The sequence below is a fragment of the Manacus candei genome, unplaced genomic scaffold, assembly GCF_025592945.1.
Source record: "Manacus candei isolate 608988 ecotype Guabito, Panama unplaced genomic scaffold, ASM2559294v1 h1tg000047l, whole genome shotgun sequence".
NCBI lineage: Eukaryota > Metazoa > Chordata > Aves > Passeriformes > Pipridae > Manacus > Manacus candei.
Window position 1 is genome coordinate 8962738 of NW_026138095.1, and position 26563 is coordinate 8989300.

Consider the following 26563-nt stretch of genomic DNA (forward strand, 5'->3'; position numbering starts at 1 on the left):
GCTGTCCACCTCCCTCATGCCCTTGCCAAGAGCAAACCATGTCACAGATGTGGTCACACACCCAGACTGTCTGATAGCTGGATGTCCTGGACCCTGTGTCTTACAGGGTGATTCTGGAGGCTGTTCTGCCTCTGCTGAGCCCCTTGCTCTGCTGCTGGAAGTCACATTTCTGATACACCTTTGACTCCCTTTCCCCTCTCTCTATGTACTGACTGGCCTTGCAGACCTTGGGGTGACTGTGGTCAAGGGAGACCTCCCAGTGAGCCTGTTCTGTCCCTGCATCCATAATTTACCTGTTTCTAGACCTCAAAAGTCATATCCTGCATTTCAATTGATGCACTCTCTATATCTCCACATATGCTGAACGAAGCCTTGCCCTGCTCAGAGCAGTTCCAGATGCTTCCACAGGGATGGTTTTCCCTGTCTTGTCCATTTATTTTCAGTGATCCCATGTTGTTTTTTTCTTTTGGCTCCTATTTCTTCTCCCTTTGGAACAGCCAGTACTCCAGTGTTCAGGCTCCTGCTCCTTTCTGCAGGATCTGTAGTACCTTTAGTCCCAGTCTGATGTGCTAAAGCTGTCAGGCTTCTTCATTTACCCCATAAAGTCCACAGGTGCCTGTTTCACAGGTGAGAGCTGCTGCCACAGGTTGAAAAAACACCTTTTCCCTTCTTTAACTTTCTCACATTGAAAGGCCTGAAAGTTTGGTCAACATGTCTGTGCTGTTACAGTGGCCTTGAAGTTTTATGATGTAGCTTGTGATGTTGTTTGTAATTAATCTGCAAAGTTGCTATAAACTCTTTTTTTTTTAAAATACCTGTTTGTTTTTTTTGTTTTAGTACACAGAAGTGAGATAATCTCTGATTTTTTTTAGGGTGGTCTGCTGTAACATTAAGAATGAGCTAATATTTTTCAGTCAGTTTGAATTTTTTCTATTTAATCTGTAGCTAGCAGAGTTAATTTCAGTTATCAACCAATGCAGTCTATCATTCTGAAAGAACCAATGGTGGAAAGCAAATGTATTTTAAAAAGCCAAACTGGCTTCTAGGGTATGTGTAGGAGCAGCTTGGATTTGGAATTCAGGAAATCAGTGCTTTATGAATGTGTTACACTGATTTTTTCTTTGAATGTAAAGTGCAAATTGGTATAGAGAGGTTGTTTCAGAAAAGATTTTTCCTTTGACTTTTATTTTTAAAATTATCTAAAAGTTTGCACAGCCCACAGTATATAGCATTGCATGTGAGGGGGGGGAAATGAAAACACTTGGATCAGACAAACTCGACTAATATTAATATTTGTTGCCTTTTTTGCCCCCCAGCTTTGCAGTCGTCAGTTGTACAGGTAAGGAAATGGATGCCAAAAAAATAATTTTTTTTTACTGAAAAGTGTCAGTTAGAAGGAATGAAAACAGAAGGATCTGAGGGGGCTTTTGGTTTGTACAATTAGTGGCACCCACCAGAGGCTGCCAGTCCCTCCCAGTCCCCCAGACTGTGGGTGCATGTGGTTCAGAAAGGGCTACAGAACTGACCTTTAATTAATGAGCCCCAAACCTATTTATTTATTTATTTAAAGGAGGGTTCTGTCTAAGTTCCAGAATTGCTCTCCCCATCCTGTGTAATGGGCAGGTCAGGAGTGTTGCAAAAGGTTCAGGGCAATTTTTCAACTCTTGCGACAAAGAAAATGTAAATGAGTTTTCACTGAGTTGTTTTTCATTTCCTATTTGCTGAAGCTTCCAGGAAATAAAGGGAGATTGCCTAAATAACTGTTAAGTAAAAGTGAATTAAAACTGGTGTGTTCCTAAATATAAGGAAATCAAAAAGCAGAATTAATGGCTTTTATTCCCTAATGACTGTATGTGTGGATTAGGGGTTTTTCCTCTTTCAGCTGACAGCATTTTTTGGGCAGTTGGCACATGACAAATCAGTATAACTTAAGTAGTTTTTTTGTGTAATTATTAATTATTGATTAAATAATTTTATGTAAGTATTTTTTCATCTTGAAACTTACTGAAAAAATGATAAAATTTGCTTCTTGAGGGTCGTACAGAGGGGTGTGAAACTTCCAGTCCCAAGTGAGCCTGGGCTGGCGGATGGGCTTAGTGCTGATACTGTATATTTGTGTCTTTGTGGGTGGCTGTCTTGGCTTCCATAAATTCTTTAATGTCAGGGTGGAGCTTGGGTGTAATTTGTTTTTGTCATAATGTACACTTCTTGCACTTAATGGTATTTATAAGATGCCTACAGAAATGTTTTCATTCTAGATAAGACTTCTAATTCAACTCTAAGGCTGATTGATTCACTGCTGTTTGCTCTCATACTGAGGCTGAGACAGAGATGTCTTCTCTAATCCATAGTTTAAAATATCGGCATGCATAAAATATTTTAAAAAGAGGACAAGAAAAATAAACTGGGTTATAAAAACAAACCAACAATTGGAGTGTTGCTGGGCAAGCATTAAGTGAAACAAGCCCGACTCGTTTCGTGATGAGTAATTATTGCACATAATATTCCAAAGATTTCCATTTGAGAAATTGCTACCGGGAATTTTCAGTGTTAACAACATCTTGTAGGAATGTTGAAAACCCGTGTGTTTTATTTGTGTTTTAAGTTTTTAAACTGCGTTAACAAAAAGCATCTGGCCACACGTCTCAGATTATTTTGCTTTCACTTCTGGCCATGGAACAGCCTTGTTGGGGACTGAATGGATTTTAATGCTTTGATCAAGCTGTTTTCAGGAATTGTCTTGGCCTGAGAGAAAAGGGAAAGGAAGTAAAGTGTAAAAATGCTGGTTTTTTTTTTAAATAGTTTTTAAATTGTAGCTTGTAAATTTTAAACTGGAAAATGGGTCATGAGTTCCTTGGTTATCTCTTGGTTGACCTCAAGTTAAAAAAGAGAAATCCAAAGTGCTGTAATGGAGACATTCACAGAGCTGCCCAACCATTTCACTTTGTTTAGCAGCTCTTGTAACATCTTTAACATGATTTTTAAAAATGCCATAAATTATTTTTCAGACAGGACACATTCCAGGTTTTGAGTTATACTGAAGTCAGTCTCGGTTTTAAATACACTTGAAGCAATCAAATTTGTTTATGCTAATTGTAGAAAATCCTGTCCTCTACTGTATTAACTTTTTTTTTAATACAAGTATCTTTCTGTCTTCCTGTCAAAGTCCTTCTCTGGGTTTACCATAGTACACTGAAAAAAGAGCCTGCAAGCCTGGGCACATCAGTGTGCACTTCCTCCCATTAGCCTTGATCCTGACACATCTGATGCACTGGTTTGTCTGGAGGAGCTGGTTGGTTTGAGGATTTGCATGGGCACTTCCAGCTGGGGATTGCACAGGGAGCCTGGGTTTCTGTGTTCCGTGGGCACTGGTTAGAGCACGTCACATGCAAACCATGCCCCTCGGAGCATTTGTGTCTTGTGCCTCTTTCATGCTGTTCAGGTTGTAGAGTTGCAAAAAGTGAGCTATATTTTATTTGCTTTAAGTGTTACTTTTATATATAAAACCCCAAGGCAAGAACCTGCAGCATCTGTTGCCTCAAGCTGTGTTACTTGGGTTAGGAAGTCACTCTGGTTTCAACTCAGTGTCAGTTGTCAGCCTGATTTATGTTCTGCTTCCACCACTCCACCGTGGTTAGTATCTTTTTTTTGTAGCAGATCTCTTTCTGTGGTGCACCTGAGACTTTGTACTCATTCTCAGTACTCCTTCTCCCAAGTAACAAGGGATAGGAAAGAGGAAATGGCCATAACTTGCACCAGGGAAAGTTTAGGTTGGATATTGGAAAAAATCACTGAAAGGGTCAAGCAGTGGAAGAGGTTGCCCAGGGCAGTGGTGGAGTCACCATCCCTGGAGGGATTGAAAAGCCAGGTAGATGTGGCTCTTGAGGACATGGTTTGGTTGAGCTCTATCATCTTGAAGGTCTTTTCTAACATAAACAATTTATGATTTGATAATATGGAAAGTCTTTAAGGAAGCAGTAGTGATGTTAGGGTTCTCTAAAAATGCCTGATGTGATATAAGGTACTTGAGTGACTATTCAGCTGAACAGATATTCAGAATTTTTTTACCTTTCTTGTATCCAGTTCTGAATCTGCTAATGTGGGTCTGAATGCCTCACTGGGGTCTTCAATGTCCTCAAGTGGGGAAGTGGAGGGGTGGATACCAATCTCTCCACTCTGTGACCGGTGACAGGACTCGAGGGAACAGCTGGAGCTGAGTTGGGGGAGGTTTAGGTTGGATATCAGGAGAAGGTTTATCACCCAGAGGGTGATTGAGGACTGTAACAGGTTCCCCAGGGGAGTTGGGGTGTCCCGTGCAGAGCTGAGAGTTGGACTCGATGATCCTGATGGGCCCCTTCCAACTCGACATATTCTGTGCTTCTGTGAGAGTTGTGTGACAAGATTAGGAACAGATATGGAAGTTGTGCAGATAGATGCTCTGGGCTTCCTCCAGGTGGTTGCACTGCACTTCTGTATTTGAGCAAATGTTGTTTGTTGTCCCTGGAGGGTTCCATCCGAGCGGGATGTGTCGGGATGCGCGACGTTCCTCAGCGACTCCCACGCCAGCGAGCGCGACGTGCTGCACACCGAGCTCTGCTCTGAGCTCATTCCTGCAGCCTCTGAAGAGCCTGGCTGTGTGTGTTGCCTGTCAGCTGTGTCAGCCCAGCAGGTTTAGGAGCTTAGAAGAGCAGCTCGTGTCGGTTGAACTGGCATCGCCAGAGTTTCGGCTTTTCCAGCACAGTAAGGTGGCCCGCGGGTGTCGACAGGTGCTGGGCAAAGGAGAAACTTGTCTCATTTCAAAGGCCTTTAAGGTTGTAACTAATCTTGATGGTTTCAGGGCAAATGTGTTTCTTGGCACTCAGCTGCCTAAAAGAGTTTTTTAGGCGTATTAGCTTAATCAGCAAATAATTCCAGCCTTGCAACAAAGCTCAGCGCAGCAGTTCTTCCGAGTTCAAATGGTTTTCTGCACCCAGGAGCACGGTGGCTGTGTGAGATCGTGCTACACTGTGCTCTGAAGAGTTAGGAGGTGACATTCCTCTGCTTCAAACTGAAGTCATTGGAAAAACTTTTGCTTCCATGGAGCCAGGATTTTACCTGTAGCATTGTGGTGTTGGAATACAGTACACAGTGTATATGGTCAGCATACAGATTTACAGTAACCTAAAAAGAGGTGTTTGTCAGGTTAGTAGAGTTAATTCTGTGCATCTCGAAGGGTTGGCCATCAGAGCTTTGTTAAATACAGGGGTCTGTTCATCTGTGCTCAGGGGTTCCCTTTCCCTCTCTGTGCACCCTCTGATAAAGCCATTATGTGCCTCCAGAGCCCAGTGAATGTGCCACGTGCACCTTTTAAGATACCTCAGTTCTGTTTGGGACAAAGAATTCCCAAGGAAAATACTCAGTTACTGTTCATATGGAGATGAAATACGTGTTCTCAACTTCCTGGAGCAGTTGAATCTCTTCAGCTATTGCAGTATTTTTAGGTTCAGATTTGGATGTCTGTGAAAACAGAGATGCTGTTCAATTCCAAACAGCTTCAGTTACTGTTACTTTCATAATCTTAAAGAAGAGTTCTGGTCTTCTCACAAAAAGCAGGTTTTAAATAATTAAAAAAAAGAAGTCCACAGAAGTGCTTTGAACTTCTTTATGCCCTGAAAACTGCCACTGGTTCTGATTCAGGCCAACATAATTATGAAATTGATACTGTTATTCTTAGGTCAGTAATCTTAATTCATCAGTTCTGCAAGGGGTTGTATATTTTATTTTCCACGAGTGAATTGTGACTCACCCCAGGATGTTTCTAGGAGAGAAGCATTACTGTGGAACTGCACATAGGAAGGATGATCAGGAGCTCGTGGAGCCTGGGCACTGCATCAGTCAATTTGCAAACTGAATTAATAACTAAACCTTGAAACAGGTACATCTAATAAAGTGATGCAACTTGTGGATATGTCTTTGGAATAAAAAAGAAGGAATACTGACTGTACAGCAAAATTCAGAATCTCTGAATTAGGTAGATCCGTATCTTTTTAATTTGCTGAAATACTGTCAAGCAAGATAAAGTTAATAGAAAGATGTGCATCATGTTTGACAAACCAAGCACTGACTGAGAGAAGATCTTGGACTATGATAGAACTCTCAGTTCTTAAAAGTGAAATATGTGTGAGCTGTGGAAAAGGGCAAAAATCAGCTCTCTTGGTAGACACACTGTGGTGTCCAGGCAAGAAACAACTAGAGAAGGTTTGCAGAGGAGCACACAGGGACTGTGGTGCTCCACAGATGGGTTTGATTAGAGTTTGTGTGTTACATGGAAATCCTCCTATGCAAATCACTGCCACCACTCTGCATTCTTGCATGGGGACAACAGTCCTCAGCGAGGCTCTAAACTCTGGAATTAAATTGAGTTGGTTTAGTGCCAGAGGAAGGGATAGCTGTCGAATTATTAACATCAGAGCAACTCCAAGTGGCCTGACTTCCTTCTTGGCAGCGCGAGGAAGTGGAGAAGAGCAGCCTTTGTGACTCAGTTCTTGCTTTGTAGTTGGAACAGAACAGTCCATATCTGAATCCCTGCATCAGCAGACTCTGCTGCACACCAAACACATTTACAAGATGATTATTTTATAGTCCTTTGCAGGAAGGCAGCAGACAAAAGGCAAGGAATGGGTGAGGGCAAAATGAAGGGAGAGAGAAGTGTGGAAGAGGAAGCAAGACTGGCCACATCAGTCGCCTGCTTTTGCTGCTGTCTCGACTCCTTGCATCACTTTTTTGTTTTCTAATTTAAATTTTTTAGAAGCTGGAGAGCAGACAGCATGGCAGGAAGATGGGGTAGACAATACAAAGACCTTATCAGCACGAGGATGTGGAATCTCTGCTTGCTTCCTACAGTGATAAACTGGGGATTATTACATTGAGATTAATATATTATTGATTGTCCAAAGCAAAAGTTTCTCAATTAAAGGAAGTGCTGATCTGTGGCAATCGAAAATATTGTGGAGTTGGCATCTCTGCACTACCTGAAACACCAATGAAAATGTTGAGCAGTCAGAAACCCAGAGCATGTTACAGGAGGCACCTGCTTGTGTGGAATGGAAAAACTTGTTTCAAACGTTCAGGCTTGTGAAGCTCATATGAAGGGATGAATTGGAAAACAAAGTTGGAAGAGTTGTTAGGGTTGCTAAGTTGGCCTTCTGAGCACAGCTACTAATTTTGTTGTGGGGAGGGAGGAGGAGAGGAGGGAAGAAAATGTTTAGGAAAAAAGAAAACAACCAACAAGCAAACAAACAGAAAGCTTTTGTTGTTCCTCCCCCTTGCTGGGAGTTTCTGCCAGAGCATGGCCATGCAAACAGGTGATTAAGGGTTTGGCACACCTCAGGGAGGAAATATTCCAGCAGAAGTGAAGGGAGACAAGAAGGAGTCAAGGGAGGAAATATCCAAAGGAAAGGCAGGTCAAAGGTTCACAAGATGGAACAGTTGAAGCCACAGAGGGTGACACTGAGCAGAACACCCCAGGCAGTGCTCACAGAACCTTGGGGATGGAGATCCATGCAGCCAGGAGATGTCTCTGCCCAGAGCCAGGAGAAGCCAAAGGATGGAAACAGGCCACTTTTCCATTTCCAGGACACTTCTCCCCTTTCCCACTTTCTGCACAGTTCAGGCTTTCTCCTCATGGTGCTGTCAGTGGCTCGTGTTCAGAGTAACTGGGCTGAGCTCTGAGCTGGTGAGACCATCTTTGTGGAACACACATTTACCTCAGGAGGCTCTGAGGCATCTGGAGCCATTTTGTTTCCCTTTTATGATCTGTTGGAAGTTTTTGTCCCCTCACTTGGCGCGATAAACACAAAATCACCTGGGAAAGGACTTGAGCAGGAAAGGAGAGGGTGAAGGGTGAGAAACCTCCCCAGGACAGCAAACCAGATAACATTTGTGAAAATGGGAACTGGGATGTGAAGTTTCTATTTAATGTTACAGAGGTGAAGATTATGTTAAAAAATTGCACGTAATTGCTTTTCAGTTCTGGAATCAGAAGCTGGTAGAGACTGTATGACTGAAAAATCCTTTGGCAAGTTCCATGGGTTTGGAATGCTTCTGAAGCAGGTGAAAAGAAAAGCAGCATGAACTTGACAGTCTTTTATCATTCACATTAAGAATTAGAAAGCCTGGGAGTGCATTTTTGCAAGAAGAAAACTACGTGTTCAGGAGGGTTTTGTATAAATCACGCTGACGTGAAGAAAAGTTGATTTAAAAAGAAGTACCTTAGAGTATTTTAGATACAAAACTGCAGGTATTTGGGGCTCTGCTTTCATTCTGAAATGATTTTGAGGAGTTTTTTGCTCACTGTAGGCATTGCACTCGGGTTGCCTTTGGTTGGTTGTTCTCTGAAGGCTGTTTCTCCTTCACAGGGGTTTAGGTGGAGAACTGATGAGACCGGCAGGTGAGTACCACAGTGGGGTGGGACAGCACAAAGGGGCCCTAAGGAATTCCTCTGTTTACTTATTTCCAGTGTGTTTTGCATATGTTGTGTTGAATGTGTAAGTAAAGCATGCACAGTAATTAAAAATACAGACGTTGGAGGCCGGTCAGCAGATGGGTGCACCAGAACACTTGTGAATAACTGTGTAAGAGCTGGAGGTAGCTCTGGGGTCTGTCACATGTTCTCTCCTTCCATTGTTGCACACAGTGAACCTTTTTCAGGGTTGAACTGGCTTCCTTCAGTGATTTACTCAGATTCCTCTCCAGCAGAGATATGATCTGCACATTAAGACAGATGCCATCTTGGCAATAATGATTTTATCATGATGTGTGTGTGCAGAAGTGAAGCATAAAGACCATATAAACAATAGTCTGTGGGAAGCGTGGCATCACAGAAGAGGTGGAGTTTGAAGATTGTTGTACACTAAAAAGGAGGGGCATTGCAGGGAAAAGTAGCCTGGGTGGATAAGGAAATGATGCCGACTTGGTTTCCTGCTTGTGGATTGAACAAAGGAAGTGCTACAGAGCAGATTCCAGCTTGGAAGATGTGAAACCATCCAAAACTCATGGGTGAAGGGGTTTGAGGGCCAAGATGGAAGAGTGATCAAATAGGAAGGTTGAAGGGGGCAGGGGGATTTCTGCAGTCTTTGAATGAGGTTACAGCCTTGTGACATGGAAATGCAGGCTGAAAGAACGGGTAGTTTTTTGTAATATGTTTTAACTTTCAAGCAGCTGAATATTTCATGGTTTTGGAGTAGTACAAATGACAGTATTTTGGCATGATACAACTGTGTAGGTGGAATAAGAGAAGAATTGAAAATGTTCCACAGATTGCCTGCATGTCTAATGAAGATGATGGTCTCAACCACAACAGAGCACAAAAGAGAGCAGAGAACTGAGGAGGAATCCCAAGAGACTCGGGTTTAGTCACACTGTAGTTAACCTTGTGTGTGAATAAATATTGGCACAGAGAAGCTGACACCCAATATTGAGAGGAGTTTGTGTGACAGTGGCATGGTGAGGAGTGAGTTCAAGAGCAGATTTGGAGCCCACTAAGTTGATTATAAATGAAGATGATGATGAGCTGTGTACAGAGCCCAGAGGAAGATTTAAAGATTAAGGTGCAAGAGGAGAGGAAAACAAAAAGGTGGCATTACATTATACGGTAGCTTGTTCTGTCCTCTCCCTCCTCTCCACCAGCTCTAAAGCAGCCTGGCAGTGGGGATGGATCTACACCCATCTGCTTTATTTGAACTGAACACCAGGAGGTGAAATACATGGTATTCCCCAAGTGCCAGGTTGAGCAATACAGTCAGTCTGTTGTACAGAAATTTTGCAGTGTGTAAATCTCCATTCCCCCAAAAAAACCTCAGAACACTACAAAAATACATAATTCTCAAAGTGGGTTTGTAAGCTTAGAGCTCATTTAATTTTATAGATTTAAAATAATAGGGGCTTCATTATTAAAATGATATTTTCACGTGTTCGGAGTATCAAAGGAAATGAAGCTGCATCCAGTTTCATAGCTCCTGGCTCTGTGCAGTGAGCAGATGATGCTCCTTGGAGGTCCAAAAAAATGTGAATAAGAAGTAGGAAAACCTGCCATATATATTTGAATAGTTTTTTTCGAGGCTGTAATGATTTCTCCTTGTCCAAGTTGGTTCACTGTCAGTGATGCTACAGGGCCATTTACAGGCTGGTGCAGAAACAAAAAGGTGGCTGATGTGTTTGTGCACACCTTGAGTGGCAGAGGGGGAAAACATCCCCCCAAACAAGGGATTTTCATGAATGATGGGACTAAATCATGTCAGAGAACAGTTTCTGCATAGTAGCTATTTTTTGTATAAGTGTTATTTCCTTTCAGTTTTTAATATAACTTATTTTGGACATTTTTTTGCAGATATTCTTCAATTGAAAATTAATGCTAATGTAGTTTTATGTGGTTGTATCTTCAAAATTGCTACAATTTTTCTTTTATTTTTGTATTTATTAAGCTATCAAACTTATTTTCTTGCAGTCTGCACTTTGATTGAAAAGCTGTCACTATCAAAAATGCCATTTAGAGGAGATCCAATAATTGGTATGTCCTGTTTTAAATAACCTTCCATGATCTTCATAGCTATTCATTAAACTAAAAAATCAACAAATTATGTTCTTTAAAGAATCAAGATTAGTGGGGTTGGGTGGCCTAAAAAAAATACCCCAAAAAATACCCAACTAGTGCAGCAGATGCTGATAGTATTTGAAGATTTTTTTTGACAAGAAGAAAAATGTATTAGTATTCAGCATCACCAGGCACTGTGGACATGGTAACCTAAGCTGGAAGAGCTCTACTGAGAGTCACAACCTTGTTCAGTTTGGAAAGTGAAGGGAATAGGTCAATCTGTGTAATTGTTGGTATGTAAAAAAACTGAGAATGTTGGAATTGAGAAGGTAAGAAAAATTAATGCTAATTTTTACACCTTTATATTCCAGGTGGTTGGCAGTGGTTAATAAATGACAGTCTAAGACATCTCACTCTTGTTTCCAGTGGTGCACGACAGCACATAAAGGTACAGCAGTTCCTCCTCCTTCATGTGGTCACATTAAATACAGAGTTAGAAATATTTTTGCTTTCCATTGGTGGGTTATTTTCCATGGAATCTACTTGGGTTTTGAATGTTTTGTTTCTTAGATAGGTATGAAGGGGTATTTTTAAAGGAATATTTTGAACTCCTCAAAATTCACATGGACCTTTTTGAATAATACTTGAACAGTTATCCCAAAGTTCTTGTCTGTGTGTTTGGACAAGGTTAGTTGTGCAGTGTGAGGAGTCACTGATGGCTGCTGGAAGCCACTTTCTGTTGGCATTGAGAGGGTGTTTTACCTCTGTTTTGGTGTACCTGTAATTTGTGCAAGACACACTGATTTTGGTGGTTTCAGAGAACTTGTGTGAGAATCAGAAACCCTCTGGATGATCTCCTCAGGCCCGATGTGCCAGCGGTGTTTTCCAGCTCTGTGAGCATTGGTTTAAGCCACCAGAGTTATTCAGGACAACATGCTTAAATTTTCCATTAAACTCTGCTGCAAATCCTTTTGCTGTGCTCTCAGACTGCTCTGGTTCTGAATATTAAATCCATTGATGGATTTCGTGCTATTTTATGTCCATGATCTCAGCACCTCCAGTTATTTGCCTTTATTTTCCCAAGAAATCCCATGACAGTTTGATCTCATGCTCTTAAAGGCTCTGCTGAATTATAAAGGCAAATTTTGTCTGCCCTATTAGAGCTTATAGCCATCCCAGAGACAATTTGAATTTAACATGTTGTGTTCATCCTGGCAGGTTTTAATAGTAAGATAAAAAGCCATTCCAAGTATCTTGCAGCTCATCTTGTCATCCTTGGGAGACAGAGTGGACTGGAATGTGTCCAAATCACTGAAGAAAATTAAAAGATGAAATTTGAATTCTTAGGATATTCTTTCAGCATTACCCATGTATTCCAAGTGTCTGTATGTCTTATAACTGGAACTTCTAAGCCAAGCTTAGAATAATTAATTATAGGCTCTAGAGACTTTTGACTTGTTTGGTTAACATTAATTAATGTTGAGCAAAGTATATTTAGTAAGTCAATTCTCACTTGATTTCTGTATCTGTTTTAGAGAGAAATAATTTTAAGGGCAAAGCTTAAGATGTTGAAAAGTTGTCTTTTTTTTTCTGACACACAGGATGCTCTCCCAGTGTATCTTCATACATTTAAGGTGAAAAACGTTAAATTTAGGAAGCAAAGGATCTGAGCAACCTGATCTGGCTCAAAATATCCCTGCTCGTGGCAGGAGGTTGGATGAGAAGCCCTTTAGAGGTCCCTTAGAACCCAGACCTTTCTCTGATCTACAGCACTTGGATAATACTGTATAGTTTGGTACTCTAATTCCTGTGGTAGTTGGAGTATTATTTAGAGGAATGCTGGTTTTCTTTCAAGTCCTAGATTTTGTATAGGGAACAAGTCTGAGGTGTCTTTGAGGGCAGAATGAATCAGCTGGGCAGGATTTCTCTGTTATATTGAAGATTTTTTTGTACCCGGAGAACATGAGTATTATTAAGTATCATTGCTATTAACATGAAGTGAACAATGCATGGCTTTTGTATGCTCTCACATTTATTACAGTGTTGGTCAGCATTACATTAGTAGCTGAAAAGTGTAATTCAACCATAAATTTTATGAGAAAACCTGTTACATGCTTTTAGAAATAGCAGCTGAATTATTTTGTGTTCTGTATCAGTGACTGAAACCACACTAAAAATGAGGAGGTTCACGTATAACACACAACTTTTGGTCCTTTTCTAAACCAATTAAAATGGAGGCACAAGGCCTGTGATACTGGATCATTTGGGTTATTTGTTTATAACTAACCTTCAGTCTATGGTGTTTTTTTTTTCTGTATTTCCTTTCTGGAACTTTCTAGGGAAATAGGACTTGTTTCATGTCAATCTGGCATCAGTATATGAAATAATGACCTGTGTATTTTGTGATGCTGTGCCATCCTGGAGGTCTTTCAGCTGAACTGAAAGTAAAGTTCATACATTAGTGTTGTCTTCAATACTAATTTATCTTACTGGTCACTTTGAAGGAGTAAGAGTAGAATCTGTTTTTTTTTTCTTACATAGGTTTCCTATTCTTAAACCAGTATTGGGAAGAAATAAAAAGAAAGTAAATGCCAGTAGCTGAGGAGAATTATTTTTTTTAAAAATCCATTAAAAAAATTTAAGCACAGTTATCATAAAGTAGGAGCAGAGTAAATATATCTGTGTCTTTGTTGCAGGAGTCTGCAGTGTCTGCACTGGCTGCCCTGTGCAATGAATTTTACATCAATGAGGAGGGAGAAGCTGATCCAGCTCTGCAGGGTAATGACTCATGTTTACCAGAGAGGCACAAAATATTGGGCTGGACCTAACTTGCACTTAGGAGCTATTGCATAAATTGGGGAGGGGCATCACTGATTTTAAAGGACCTTAAAATTCTTCAGGAAAAAATGATAAAACCAACTGAAAGTCTGGGAAGTGTCTCAGGGGCTTTGCTGGCTCAAGGTAAATACAAGGTACCACAATAATGCATATTAGGAAAGCTATATTGCGTTTTTATTTCATACTTTAAAACAAAGAAGCAAAAATTATGTGTTTGTGGCAAATCCTAAATTTTAACAAAGCAAGGTATTTTCACATCATATTTTGGTAAACTGTCTGCCAGGGATTGTGACTGATTTACAGAAGAATTGCTTAGGGATAGGGAGAGGACACCAAGGACACCCAAAGCTGTTGTAAACGAGCATGTGAAACCTCCCGTGTTTGGACTGGGCTCAGCAGTACAGGAGGAGGCTGAAACTTTGGTTTGGGGCATATGAATCAGCATCTTTTTTTGTACCATTTGTCTCTGACTTCTCTTTATTTCAAGTATCAGATTGTGTCGTGTCCATCAGAGGCAGGTTGCTGGATTGTACAGATAAATGTTGTAAAATATCAGCATTTATGTTCTTGGTTTTTTAAATATGACAGTGAATTTACATATACTTAATAAAATAATGATATTTTTTTTTACAATTACTAAATCAGGTAACAGAATACCTTATTATTTATTTCTATTACAGTTGTCTCAAAATGAACATAATACTGATCACATACACAGTTACATGCAGTCCATGCCCCAAAGAAGGTTATGGCTGAAATGTAAAAGCAGTCTATCTTGATTTTTTTTTTAATTATATATTACTAAATCTCTATATTTTAAAAAAAAAGATATATATATATATATATATATATATATATATATATTCCAGACCCAGCCCTGTCCTTCCTGGAGGTTGGCCCAGCCTCCCAGATTTTTTGTGGGCAGCATGGGAAGGTGTGATGTGGTGCTGAGGCAGATAAAACCCCACAGCCTCAGGGAAGGGTCGTGTGTAAAACCAGAGCACACTGGGCAGCAGGAGATAATGCTGAATCCAAGCAAACAAAAATGAGTTGAAAGGTTGGTAGGTCACCTTTTATATAAGTATGAAGTTTCAGGTTGCTGGAAAAGTGGACTGGAAAACTCAACCAGGTGTCCAAATGAGCAGGGAGAAGGAATCTGCTGGAAGCACAGCAATAGGTGGCTGCAGCAGTTGTTGCTCTGCTCCTTTAGATCCTGGATTCCAGGTTAACTTTTCATCTGGCTTGTGCTTGAAAGAACCATGATGATCTAGGGACATAATGAGAGTCAGTTTTATAGATACAGACAAAATTTTTCATCAGACTTTCTGAAATAAAACTGTTAGTTGGGAATTTCTCCATTCTAGAAACCCTGCAGTCATCTCTGTCTGGATTATACTTTTATTTGGCCTTGACTGCTCTGGAGCCTCCTCCACACGTGTCAACAGAAGTGCCATTATACATGCAAGCATCTTTTAAGAGAAAAAAAAAAAGGTGTATTTTCATCTCTGTGCCAATAAAACCTATATATTCCATGCCCAGTAAATCCTGTCTGTTGAGGGATTGAAATCCACTACTGAAAGTCCTCCCCTTCATGTCTGATGGACACAGGAATGTGTGGAAGCTGCAGTGCAGAAGACACTCAGCAGCACTGCAGGTGCCTTAGATAAGTCAGTTAAAGCAGGTCTGAACATGATCAAGGGGATTAGAAGAAAAAAGCTTTTGGTAAAATTTAACCAGTGTTTCACTATGGCTTGAGAGATTAAGATGAAAACACAAATCAAAGATACTCTAACAATTTGACATTCTGAATCTGGCTCTATAAGGATGCTGCTTTATTGCATCACTTCTTTTGCCTCTGTTTGTTTTGACCTTTTCTTTGTTTTATTTTTCCTGGCTTAATATGTTCTGGTTTGGTTTTGCTGACTTTCTCTTTTAATATTCCTTTAGGATGGGCTGTGTTGAATTAATATTGTAGACACTTCATAGGCCCTGTTGGTTTATGAAACTGAAGGCTCTTAGAAGAATATTAACATTTGCATTATACCTTCCACCCTAATTACTAAGTGGTTATAAGTAAAGAGCTGCTTGTTGTCGTGTCATTTGGCTAAAATGTCAATCTTAAATTTACATCAGTCCACGTGGAGACTGTCACAGCCTCACTGTTTAAGATCTTCTTGCTGTCACAGCAAGCACTGTGCTTCCTATGGCCTCAGGACTCTGTCTCACACTGCAGTGGTTTGGAAAGTTTTAAATGGTAGATGTGCTTATCTGAGGGTGTTTCTCACCTCTGGACAGGGAACTGGGTCCCTGATGTGAGGGACGAGTCGAGGCCTGTTGGTTGCACTGGGGTTTGAAAAAAGAGTCAGTTGTGATGAATGGGGAGTTTCTTATGGCAACTCTTCTTTCTTCCTCTAGCAAATATTACTCAATCATTTAAATCTTAGATTACAGTAAGCAGTGGCACAATTATGTAATCTTCCCAGGAGCCCTAATTCATTTTCTTTGAGGATTAAAAAGTGTCTGTTCAGTGAAGTGATCGATAAGACCACCTTGCCCCTTTCTGAAGCAGAGCTGTGTTTAGTGCAGAGCTGAGTTTGTTACTGCCTTGGCTGTTCTTAGAAGCTTTTCTGGTGTACCTTGTTTTTCTCTGCATGTTCCAGCAGAGTTTAATATGAAAAATCAGGTAAAGGAAGTGCTGTCTGTATGTCTGAGATAAAGACTGCAGCACAAATGTGTAACTAGATTCCTGACTTTTTTCATTCACCCTCATTTTCTCCTTCATATCACTTCACTTGGTTTTTGAGGCTCCTTTTTCCATGCCCAGTTGAGTTTATTCCTGTGCCTTTTGACTGTGCTGCTGTTTGTAGAGCCACTGTCTCCATTGTGTTCTGTACCAGTGAACAGAACCAAAGGGGTCCCTTCTTCTTCAGCTTTCTCCTGCAAAAAACAAACAACTTTTTTTTGTCTCTATATAAAAAATGATACAAAATTATCTCATTGCTTAGGAATGATCTGTGTATGAGTTTAAACAAGGCTCCAGTCAATAGTTTTCTGGGGAAAACTGTCAGATAGCTGACCTTCACAAACCCAGAGACACCTCTTTCCTGACACAGATTACTTGTCTAGTGATGGAAAACAATGGCCTATAAATATAAGAGAACTTGTTCCTTGTACTTCCCTAGAAATTTGTGCTTATACCTGCTATTTGGATTTTTAAAACATGAGAACTCCTTAAAATTGAGAACTTTGTCTTTTCACTCTCTGAAAGAGTAGGATTAGTCTAAATATAATAAAGTCGAATTTTTAGACAGAAGACAAGAGTTCATTCACGTAACAGTGAACATCTTAAAACCTGTACATTTGTCCTGGGGGAAATTAAAGGTATTCTGCATTTTAGTTTAACAAATTGCAAAATTCTCTAGCTGCTCTGTTTAGGGGATCTTTTCCTGGTTTGTTTCTTTCCTTAGCCAAACATGAAATGGTAATGATGTGGCAGTTGCTTCTCACTCTGCAATTGTGTTTTTTCTAGATGAGCTGGTGACACAGTACGTTTCAGAGCTACAAAACACAGAGGAAATGATCCGCTGTGGCTTTTCACGAGCTCTTGGGGCCCTTCCAAGGTTTCTGCTGAAGGGCAGGCTCCAACAGGTGAGAAAACAGGATCATTGGAATGAGAAGAGGGCACTCTGCCTTTTGAATGAAACCTGTGACAGTAATCAAGTAAATAATAATGGTCATAATTAAAGGTCTTTGTCAAAAGGGTTTGAATTCTAATGTACAATAACTCCAGGAAAATCGTCATGAGTTGAGCTTGCCATGGTTTCTGATAATTAATGCTTAGTCCTGCTTTAGTAGTGTTAATGGAAGAGCCAGAGGCTGAATTATCCCTTTGCTGTAGGACATTGGTCCAAAGGGAAGAGGGAACCATGAGGGCCAGTCTTGGTGAGAAACCAAACTCTGTTCCCTGCTTTCTTTCATGCAGGATTGAACTCATTATGATGCAATATCGAAATTTAACATCATAAAATACATTGGATTTAAATATCTCAATCTTTGTATCTTTCTCAGGTTTTGGAAGGTTTGAAAAAAGTTACCTTAATTTCTCCTGAAGACGTGAGCTTTGCAGAATCCAGGAGAGATGCCTTAATAGCAATTGCAAAGTATGTTCAGCATCTTTATTTTTGTCTAATTGGAATTCTCTCTCTAGAATCTTTCTCGTGATCACTCTGCTTTCTGGTGGGAGCTGGTAGCCTGAGTTTTGAAATCAGTTACACTGTGACACACAGATTTTTAAAGCAGGACTCTCTGCATCTCCATTATTTAGCTTTTTTTTGATTCAGAGGATTATCACACACCTGAGGGTGGAGTACAGCTCTGATGGTGGTGTTAGTATTTTATCAATTAACTGACTACATAGAGTATATTTTAAAGTTTACCTTTCCCATGGGCTGCAATTTAATGAGCTTTGATGAAGAGGAAGAATATATATTTGTATTTTTCCACAATCTTAAGAGGATTGAATTGCTTTAAAGGAATTGTGCTTTTTCTCTAGAGGAATATTTTCCATATTGACATGTCACAGTGCATTCAGAGCTAATAGTATCATAGTACACATGTATATTTTATGCTCTTAGAGTGTTGCAGTGCAAAAAAAAGGCATGTCTTCAAGGTAAAGAGGTTTAATCTCAAGTTAAATGCACATTGTGTTGGCCCTTTGCTCTTCTTGCTGACTTCATTTCAGGAGAGTTCAGACTGACAGGCATGTTCCTGTGTGTAGTTTAGCAGACGAGAAAGCAACTTGCTTCCCTGCTGAGGTTTTAGCTTTGCCAGTGTTCCTTTAAACTACCAAACACTGCTCAGAAATTGCCAGGTCAGATACAACTCAGGAGGCTCAGAAATATTCCTCATTCCATCTGTAGCAGATGTTACGGGCGTTTGGAATGTTAAGCCACATAACAAAGCTTCATCCTTACATTTCTCCTTGCTAGTGTTGTGATTTTGTTCCCCACTGCCTTTTTATTTTTTTTCTCTTCTCTCTCTAAAGGGTTTGCCAGACAGTGGGTGTGAAGGGAGAAGGATCCCGGGAGGAATTTGTGTGCAGGGATAACGTGGATGAGATTTACGCGACGCTGCTCAACGGCGTGACCGACTACACCACGGACAGCCGGGGGGATGTGGGAGGATGGTAAGGTGCCCCACAGACTGGGACTTAAACACAGGGTCAGGTTTGATCTCTAATTAAAACCTGATGTGTTTCCAAAACCCAGAAACAGAGAGCTCCCAGGCTCTTGGAGGTTTGAGCCAAGGTAGGAATCCACTGCGGGAAGAGAAGTAAAAAGTGGAAGGCGAAGGTTTAGTTGTCCCTTCCTCAAAGTGGAGGGGACTGTTGTGTTTAAAACTGAAGTTCAGGCTTATTCTGGGTTTGTGGATGGCATTATTTTTTATTAGTGAACATCAGGAATGTAATCAGTTGCAAAAAATACAGAGATTTAAAACATTACTTCTCTTTTTTTTTTGAAATAACACGTTTTGTGCTACTTGAACTCTCCTGCTGTACATTCCTGCTGTGGGGATTTCTTACCAGGAGAGGGAGCAGCTGTATAACGTGTTATAAACGTGTTAGTGACACGTTTTCAAGGCTGGTGGCCAACTGAGATGCATAAAAACTTTATAAATTGTGCTGTGACATCACTCACTCTTTTCTAAGTTTAGGGTTTCAGTGATTTCAGCTATGAGGCTTCAAGAATAAATCATAAGTCTGTAGGAATGTATCTGCTGATGTGAAATCTATAGAATAGATAGATTAATAAATTAAACCTAATAAGATTAATAAGATCTTAATAATATTAAGTCTGTAGCAGTCCTAATTTTATGACATTCTTCAGTCTTCAAGGCTCCCTTAATATATAAATATTCAGTATTTAATACTGCATTCATCTGAATGCTCTGTAGTCCTTCAGTAACAGTGGTCTGGAAAGGCAAGTTCTAAATTCATGACCCAAAGCACTATAAAGGCTCGTGTCCTTCTTTGGGTTTGTGTTTCATTTCCAAAGAAGCTCCAGTTGGGGATGTGTCATCACCTGCTGACTGGCAGTTCCTGCCATCTTTGAACGGGAGAGATCAGGAGGAGTTCGTGTTGTTCACTTCATCCTGTAGAACTCCACAAGGTAGTTACAGGGTGAGAAAACCATGTGAAATATGGATCTTAGAGACCAAGGAAATATACTCTTGTCAGGGTACTTTTTTATGTGTATTTATGAGGACAGATATTCCCAGCCTGAAACACTACTTGTTAATAAAAATTATTAAATTATCAGAATTCAGGAATAAGTCCAATATTGCACATTTAAAATACATGACACTTTTGATGCTGTGTAGAAGCCTCAGAGCAGTAACACTCACTCCTTGTATAGAGGAGCCATAAACTAAGTAAATGAATGTGGTAAATTAATTTTAGTTGTCTTTTATTTGTTGGGATGTGATTTTGAGTGAAATGCTGGTTTTGAGAAAGACTCCTTAATTTTGTTGCCTTAATCCATAATTTTAATTGGAAAGTTTACAGATATATGTTACTTTCAGATATGACTCTACAGAGTATCAGCCTTGTTTAGCTGTGTGGCTGATACTGTTTGTGTGGTATGGTAATGATGTGGTAACAGAGATGTATTTGACCTGTCTGGCAGCTGGTTGAAGTGTCTCAGGGTACAGAGATTTGTGTTCAGGATTATAAATTAACAACCTGTTGATAGTTCAGCTCTGGTACCTGGCTCTGCTTTTGTTACGTTCCAGGCAGGAAGAGGCAAGTGCCAGAAAAGTACTGGGAAGAAATAATTTTGCTGATTGAAAAGATTTTGTTTTCTCAGTTTATTGAAGTTGTTGTCTGACAGCGCCGAGTCACACGGGGTGTTTGTTTCAGTCATATCTGTGCAGAGTATTTGTGTGAAAAAAGTGGTTTAGACATTTTTTCAGTCACTGTCCTCTTCTTTGAAGGGTGTTTTCAACAGTAATACATGAAAGTGGCTGTGCTCAGCTGCAGCAGCCAGAGCCTGCTGGTCCCTGTCCTGACCTGGTGGAATAACAGGTGGTGCCAAATGTGCATCCTGAGAGTTTGGGAACTTTTTTGGTTAGGCTCAAATTTGTTATGTCCTGTTCAGAACTCTGTCCTTGACTCTTGACTTCACTGTCATTATTTTATTTGGTAGCCCCAGGTTTGCTTTAAAAAAAGAAAAAAAAAATCACCATGGCATTCCCCTCTCCAGGATTCCTCATTAGGCTGGAACATGGGGCAGGTGCTGTGATGTACATTTGTAATTACTGAATAAGAGCTACTGCAGCACATCCTGAAGCCACCTCTTGCCTTGTGTAGGGAGAGGAGTTGTGATTGTGCTTTTTTTGTGCAATATGTACAAATATGCTCATGCTGGAGCTTTTCCTTGCCAGCAGTTATTGGGCGGTTTATACCACGGTTAAACCCTAGTGCTTGTGCCCTGGGAGTCACTGTCAGTGTGAGATCTCACCAGTTCCAGTGTGGGTTGCAATAATTATAAATAACTGCCCTGTCTTTGCACAGAAAGGGAAGTGTCAAAGCACAAAGATATTTTGTGAAAGGTGGATAGAAGATAGATGTTTTGTGCCATGGTAGCACTGGGCAATATTTAATTGGCGAGCCTTGTCCCTGTAGCATTTCACTACAATATTTACAAACATGTTGGAGAAGCACACAGGGCAGATAATCCAGCCTGAGTTAATATTTGGGTGTTTGGATTTTCCCTGTTTTCTGTAATGGTACCCAGCTCTTCAGCCTTCAGCCCTGGCTGGTAAAATTGTTGTAGGGCAGGGAAATAGTAGCACAGGGCAAGAAATCAGGGAACAGGGGGTGTGTTTGATATCTCCAGCTTAGAAGAGGAAACAAGGATGCAAACTAGTGAGGATCAAGAGCAGGTCATTCCAACCTGTGCAAGGAAGGAGCTTGGCTTTCCCTTCTGTCAAGAGGGAGGTGAATGGGTCTCTAATAATAAAGAGAGAGACAGAAAATGTAAAAGCAACAATACAGGGTGGGGAGGCAGAGAAAAGGAAGAGATACTGAGCTTTGTGCTTTCAAAATGAGGCAGATACTGGAGTAGATAAGGACCTGGCTGGGTATAATGAGGTATTCAACCCAACTTCCACATCTGAGAGCTCCCACTGCAGTTCCCCACACCTATTGTTTATCCTTAGTCTGTGTCTTCATTTCAAAACAAAACAAAACAAAGTGGAGTTTTTCAAAGAAGTCCCGAGGAAATTGAATTCCCAAACACCCATGAAAATTCAAATGTGCTTTGAGCACTAGATTATTTTTTTTTGAGCTTCTTGGGCAATTTCAGCCAAAACCAAGTCAATAAACACGTAAATCAGAGGGGGAAGGGGAATTCTTTCTCATGGCACATTGTTGGCTGCTGAAGGCTTTTGTGGCCTCTCAAATATCAATGTTTTCTCATTCTGTTTATTCTAAACCATTGACTAAGGTGGAAAGATATGGCAAGAAATGCCATTTCTCTGAAGAGACCTTGTTTTTGGTGTGTAATTTCTGTCTTTCTGTAGTGGAATCATGGGAAAGTTTCACCAACTTTACTCCCCATATGCAAACTTTACCTTTCTTTTGACAGGTTGTTTGCTGGGACATGTCTGATCTGTCTGCAGGTGTTAGACATGAATATCCAAGTCAGATACTGTATGAAAAACTAGGAAAACATACCTTGCTGAAAGACTGCCAAACTTGTATTGAGCTACTTTGGAAAAAGTGATGTAATTTACCTTTTTTACCATTATAACAAATGTCCCACCCAGTTTTAGATTGCATCTGCAGCTATTTGGAAAATAGAGGAGTATTTCTTTTCACAGGAGGCAGGTGTACCTTTTCAAATACGTTTTTTCCCCCCTTTTATTGAGTTATTGTTTTGAAAGGATGACATTGCCATGACTTAATGTGATGAACATGTTGGCCTGGACTCCTGCAGGGTCATGTAACCCACTGAGGATCTTTGGTATTGCCCTTGTCTGAAGAAAGAAACCACTCTTAACAGCTCATGGATTGACAAGGCATTTGGTTTAAAACAAGCATATTGCTCTTTTTTTTTTTAATTGAAATTATACTCTTTTTTTAATTGATATTTAGACATTTTGAAGGCAACAGATCTTCACCATCTAGGCATGACACACTTCAACCACAACTTTAGCCAGTCTTTTTCTTAAAACTAATTATTTAACATAGAGATTTAAGCCATTCTGAGTCACATTTTTTTAACTGTTGGTAATATTAAGCTTGAAAATTTACAAGAATATGATACTCTTAGCAGTGCTTAAATAGCTGAATGTCAAAATGTGGGTTGGCCTTTTTTAAAAAAAAATTTTAAGCAGGCAAAGCACTTAAGTTTAGATGCATCTACTTGCACACTGAATATTACTAATCATTATCAATTTTAACTTTCTTAAAATAAAGAGCAAACCTGGTGACATCTGGCTGGAATGAAAAACAGGATGGTGAGGCAGGGGCTTGCCTGGAAGCTGGGATGACTGTTGTACCCTCGGTGCCAACATGAGCTCCATTTCAGAGTGGGGTTTGGGGGGGCAGCTCTGTGCACTCCTTTTCCTCCCAAGATATGGTGACAGATCTCAGAGGTCATTGCTTTAGTAATTGTGAATTTTTTCCAGTGTCTTAGCTTAATTACTGATGTATTTGTTTAAATAAACCCTGATGCAGCCCTTCTGATGTCTCTGTTTCCACAGGGTGCGTGAAGCTGCCATGACCAGTCTGATGGAGGTGACGCTGCTGCTGGTCCAGAACGAGGCAGAGTTAATTAATGCCAGCATGTATGTAATTGTGCTGTTTCTGTGTCCCATCCCCTAGAACTACATTCCAGGCCATACAGGAAAGCACTGCTGGTACACTGTGTACTTACTCCCTTACTGAGTGTGACAGAACCTTTGGTAGGAGTGTGTCGAGCCCACGCAGATGTGGAGGATGTTGTGTCTGGTTTTCAGAGACTGATTTATTGAGAGAACCTGGATGGCAATCCCACCTTGGAAGTAAAACATACCTGTGGGATTTGGGCTATACCTGCCACCTCTGTGGAGTGTTGTTCACTTTAATACAAAACAAACCCTCCCACTTATCCTCAGCATCACATCAGTGATTTGGAATGTGATCAAGTGCAGGGATGAGTTTGCTTTTGTTTCTTTGCAGAATTATTAGGAAGGAAATACAGAAAAAAGGTCATTTACACTGAGATCCTGATTTCTAATTTTGTGATACAGTACTCCTAATAATGAAAAAATTAATGATAATTACCAATTTTTAAGTGTAGCTTGAGCTGCAGCAAAACTTTCCTGATAGTGGTGTTGGTTTATGGACAGAACATGCCAATGGTTACCTGAATATATACATGATTTGGTTTTTAATGAAAGAAAAAAACACAAACTTTGAAGGATACTTAAAAATCCTGGGTTTTCTAGGAATACACTGTTTTTCAGGGGCTTCCTCCTCTTAATCTGTTGCAGTCAGAGATGATCCACAGGAAACTGAGAAAACCGTTCCTGCCAACTGGATCCCGTTTTCTAAATATTCTGGGTCTTACTGTAACTGAAGGCATTTTAGCTGGTTTTACTGTCATTATTTGTCCTCTCTGAAGGGGTAAAAGGGCCTTGTGGGACACAGTATTGTAGCTGGGAGCTCAGTTATGAACATAAGCAAAATAGGATATTGTTAAAAACTAACCAGAGTTGAAGAAGTTGTTTATTTGGAATATCTGAGATTTAGGATAGACCTTGTCCTCTGCTATGTGTGCAGTTTTCTACTCAAAAGTGTGCTTTTCTCAAGGTTCCTGCTCTATCTCCATCAGAAATGTAGCAGTTCCTCCAAACCATAAAACACTTTGTTATTTTTTTGGATGAAAAGTGGAGCAATAAGTGTAAAAGGTGGATGAAAAACTATGTAACATTAATGTCATGATGGCTTTTGATTAATATTGATCTGTGGAAAATAAACCTTTAAGATTCTGGCACCATATGGGTGTCTTAAATCATTTTCAGGCTCATGCTGAAAAAATTAAACCAGAATAGTTTCATAGCAGGATAGTTTTGATTTCACTGAAACAATTTAAATACACATTCTGCTGCTTAAATGATGTGATTAATTTTTTTCTCCTTTGTAGCTGCAGGCAGATTATGTGCTGGCTGGCTCAACAGTCAGCTGAAAAAATAGATAAATTCCGAGCTCATGCAGGATCTGTGTTCCTGACCCTCCTGCACTTTGACCATCCTCCAGTTCCACACATCCCTCACAGACAAGAGCTAGAGAGGATATTTCCAAGGTAAGATGTTGAAAAACATATCCTAAACCAGTGAGATAAAAAATAAATGCACACAATTAGACCTAACACACACTATCTGATGTAAATTTTGGGCCCAGCCTGTGTGTGGAGGAATATCTGGTGCTGTTAGTCAGGGTTTCACTGAGGTGTCCTGTCAATATGCATGAACACAGTTTTTTCCTTGACTGGAAAGCACTGACTGTTCATAATAGTAATTTTTAATTAATTATAGTATTTTAACCAAGCTTTAGTTGAAGTAGTTTTCCAAGATGGACTTTCTAGTTGAAGCAACAGTGAGAGCAGCTCATTCCTGAATGGTGCTGCTGGTACCTGATTGGGATGAGGAACATCCAGCTCTGTGTGTTCAGGAGAATCACAACCTGCTCTGTCTGTGAGGCTGCTGATGGAGCTGGGAGCGGGGGGGTGTTGGTTTTCCCTGGGATAAGTCTGTCTTTGGATCAGTCTTTGCGTAGCTGTTGATGGGAGAGAGCTTGGAATGGAACTCCAGGAAGAGAACTTGTTTTCTGTGTGTAGAGAAAAGTGCCTGGGAAGAGGAAACTGTGATTCCAATTCCTTATCTGGATCAGGAGAAGGACTTGGAGTGGCTGAAGTGGCACTGGCAGTGGCTGAAGCTTTGATTTGTGTTTTCCCCATATGCTCAAAGACCAGTGTTCAGTGTCCTTCACTGACACGGAGGAGCTGTCCCAGGAACACGGGGAGAAGAAAGGCAGTGCACACATACGAGATTATTTTTCTCCTTTCCCTTTCCCCAGGTCAGAGAAGGAGACTCTGAACTGGAATGCTGCATCTGAAGCCTTCCCCAGGATCACCCAGCTCCTGGCATTGCCAACCTACCAGTACTTTGTGCTCCTGGGGCTCTCAGTGTCCGTGGGGGGACTCACAGAGACCACGGTAAGAGCAGAATTTGCCTCAAGCATCAAGTGCCTGCCAGTGGATGTTGCAGGTGGTGATTGCACTGAGAATTCAGGGGTTTTTTAAAGAAATCGAGTCATGCTTTTAAATCTGGTGGGTTTCTTATTTATAATCTTTAAAAGGAGCAAGGAGTGAGGGTGCTTTGTTTCTCCTTTCCTGGCCTGACAGAACCCAAGAATTCCAGGCTCTGGGGTCCCTCAGCTCCCAGCTCTCTGCTGACTCTCCCAGCTGGGAACAGAGGCAGAGCCCTCAGCTCAGTGCAAGGTGATGGCTCATCTCAAATGAGGTGAAAACCTGTTTTCATTTGTCACCTGATGCAACTGTTAACTATTCGTTGTCAGTGTGTGTTAACAGTATTCACAGATTTATTTTTTTTATATTTTTATACATTTTCTACTGAAGTACCAGTGAGATGCCAGAAGTTCCATTACTTGAAAGAAATATCATTCAAGTCTCAATCCTCTGAGCTTTGCAATCACTCTTTCATTCTTCTGGCACGAACAATCTCTTTATCACTGACTTTGGCAGTCTGTTATGCTGCCAAATTCTTCCCAACTTTGTTATCATTTTAGTGTATCCTTCTGTCCTTATATTACAGCTTGCATTGGTAGTTTCAGAATTCTTGGTTTTGAGATATTTGGCTTCCAACGTTTTTGTGATTTGATGTAGCCAAGGATGTAAAATACAAGAAAACTGTTGGGGTAAAGACATGGTTCAATATGACACCACAGAAATATCAGACCAGTAACAGAATATTTTGGACTGTCAGTTGAATCTTTAACTCCCAGTGGTCCTGTAACAGGAGGAGGTTGTGAGTCAGCACCTCAACAGTGGTTAAGTGTGTTTCTAATTAAGATTTCCATCTCAAATTAAG

General features: G+C 40.4%; 1 protein-coding gene across 1 annotated transcript in view; it reads left to right on the forward strand.

Annotated features, from left to right (window-relative positions):
- Nucleotides 1-26563, forward strand: part of TBCD (tubulin folding cofactor D) — a 116765-nt gene that overhangs the window by 71777 nt on the left and 18425 nt on the right. Inside the window, exons 22-32 of the mRNA XM_051797474.1 lie at nucleotides 1317-1339; nucleotides 8397-8428; nucleotides 10484-10546; nucleotides 10942-11018; nucleotides 13267-13348; nucleotides 16938-17056; nucleotides 17477-17568; nucleotides 18453-18593; nucleotides 23174-23257; nucleotides 24598-24756; nucleotides 25530-25668. Coding sequence (XP_051653434.1) covers nucleotides 1317-1339; nucleotides 8397-8428; nucleotides 10484-10546; nucleotides 10942-11018; nucleotides 13267-13348; nucleotides 16938-17056; nucleotides 17477-17568; nucleotides 18453-18593; nucleotides 23174-23257; nucleotides 24598-24756; nucleotides 25530-25668 — 1011 coding nt within the window. The remainder of the gene's footprint in view (nucleotides 1-1316; nucleotides 1340-8396; nucleotides 8429-10483; nucleotides 10547-10941; nucleotides 11019-13266; nucleotides 13349-16937; nucleotides 17057-17476; nucleotides 17569-18452; nucleotides 18594-23173; nucleotides 23258-24597; nucleotides 24757-25529; nucleotides 25669-26563) is intronic.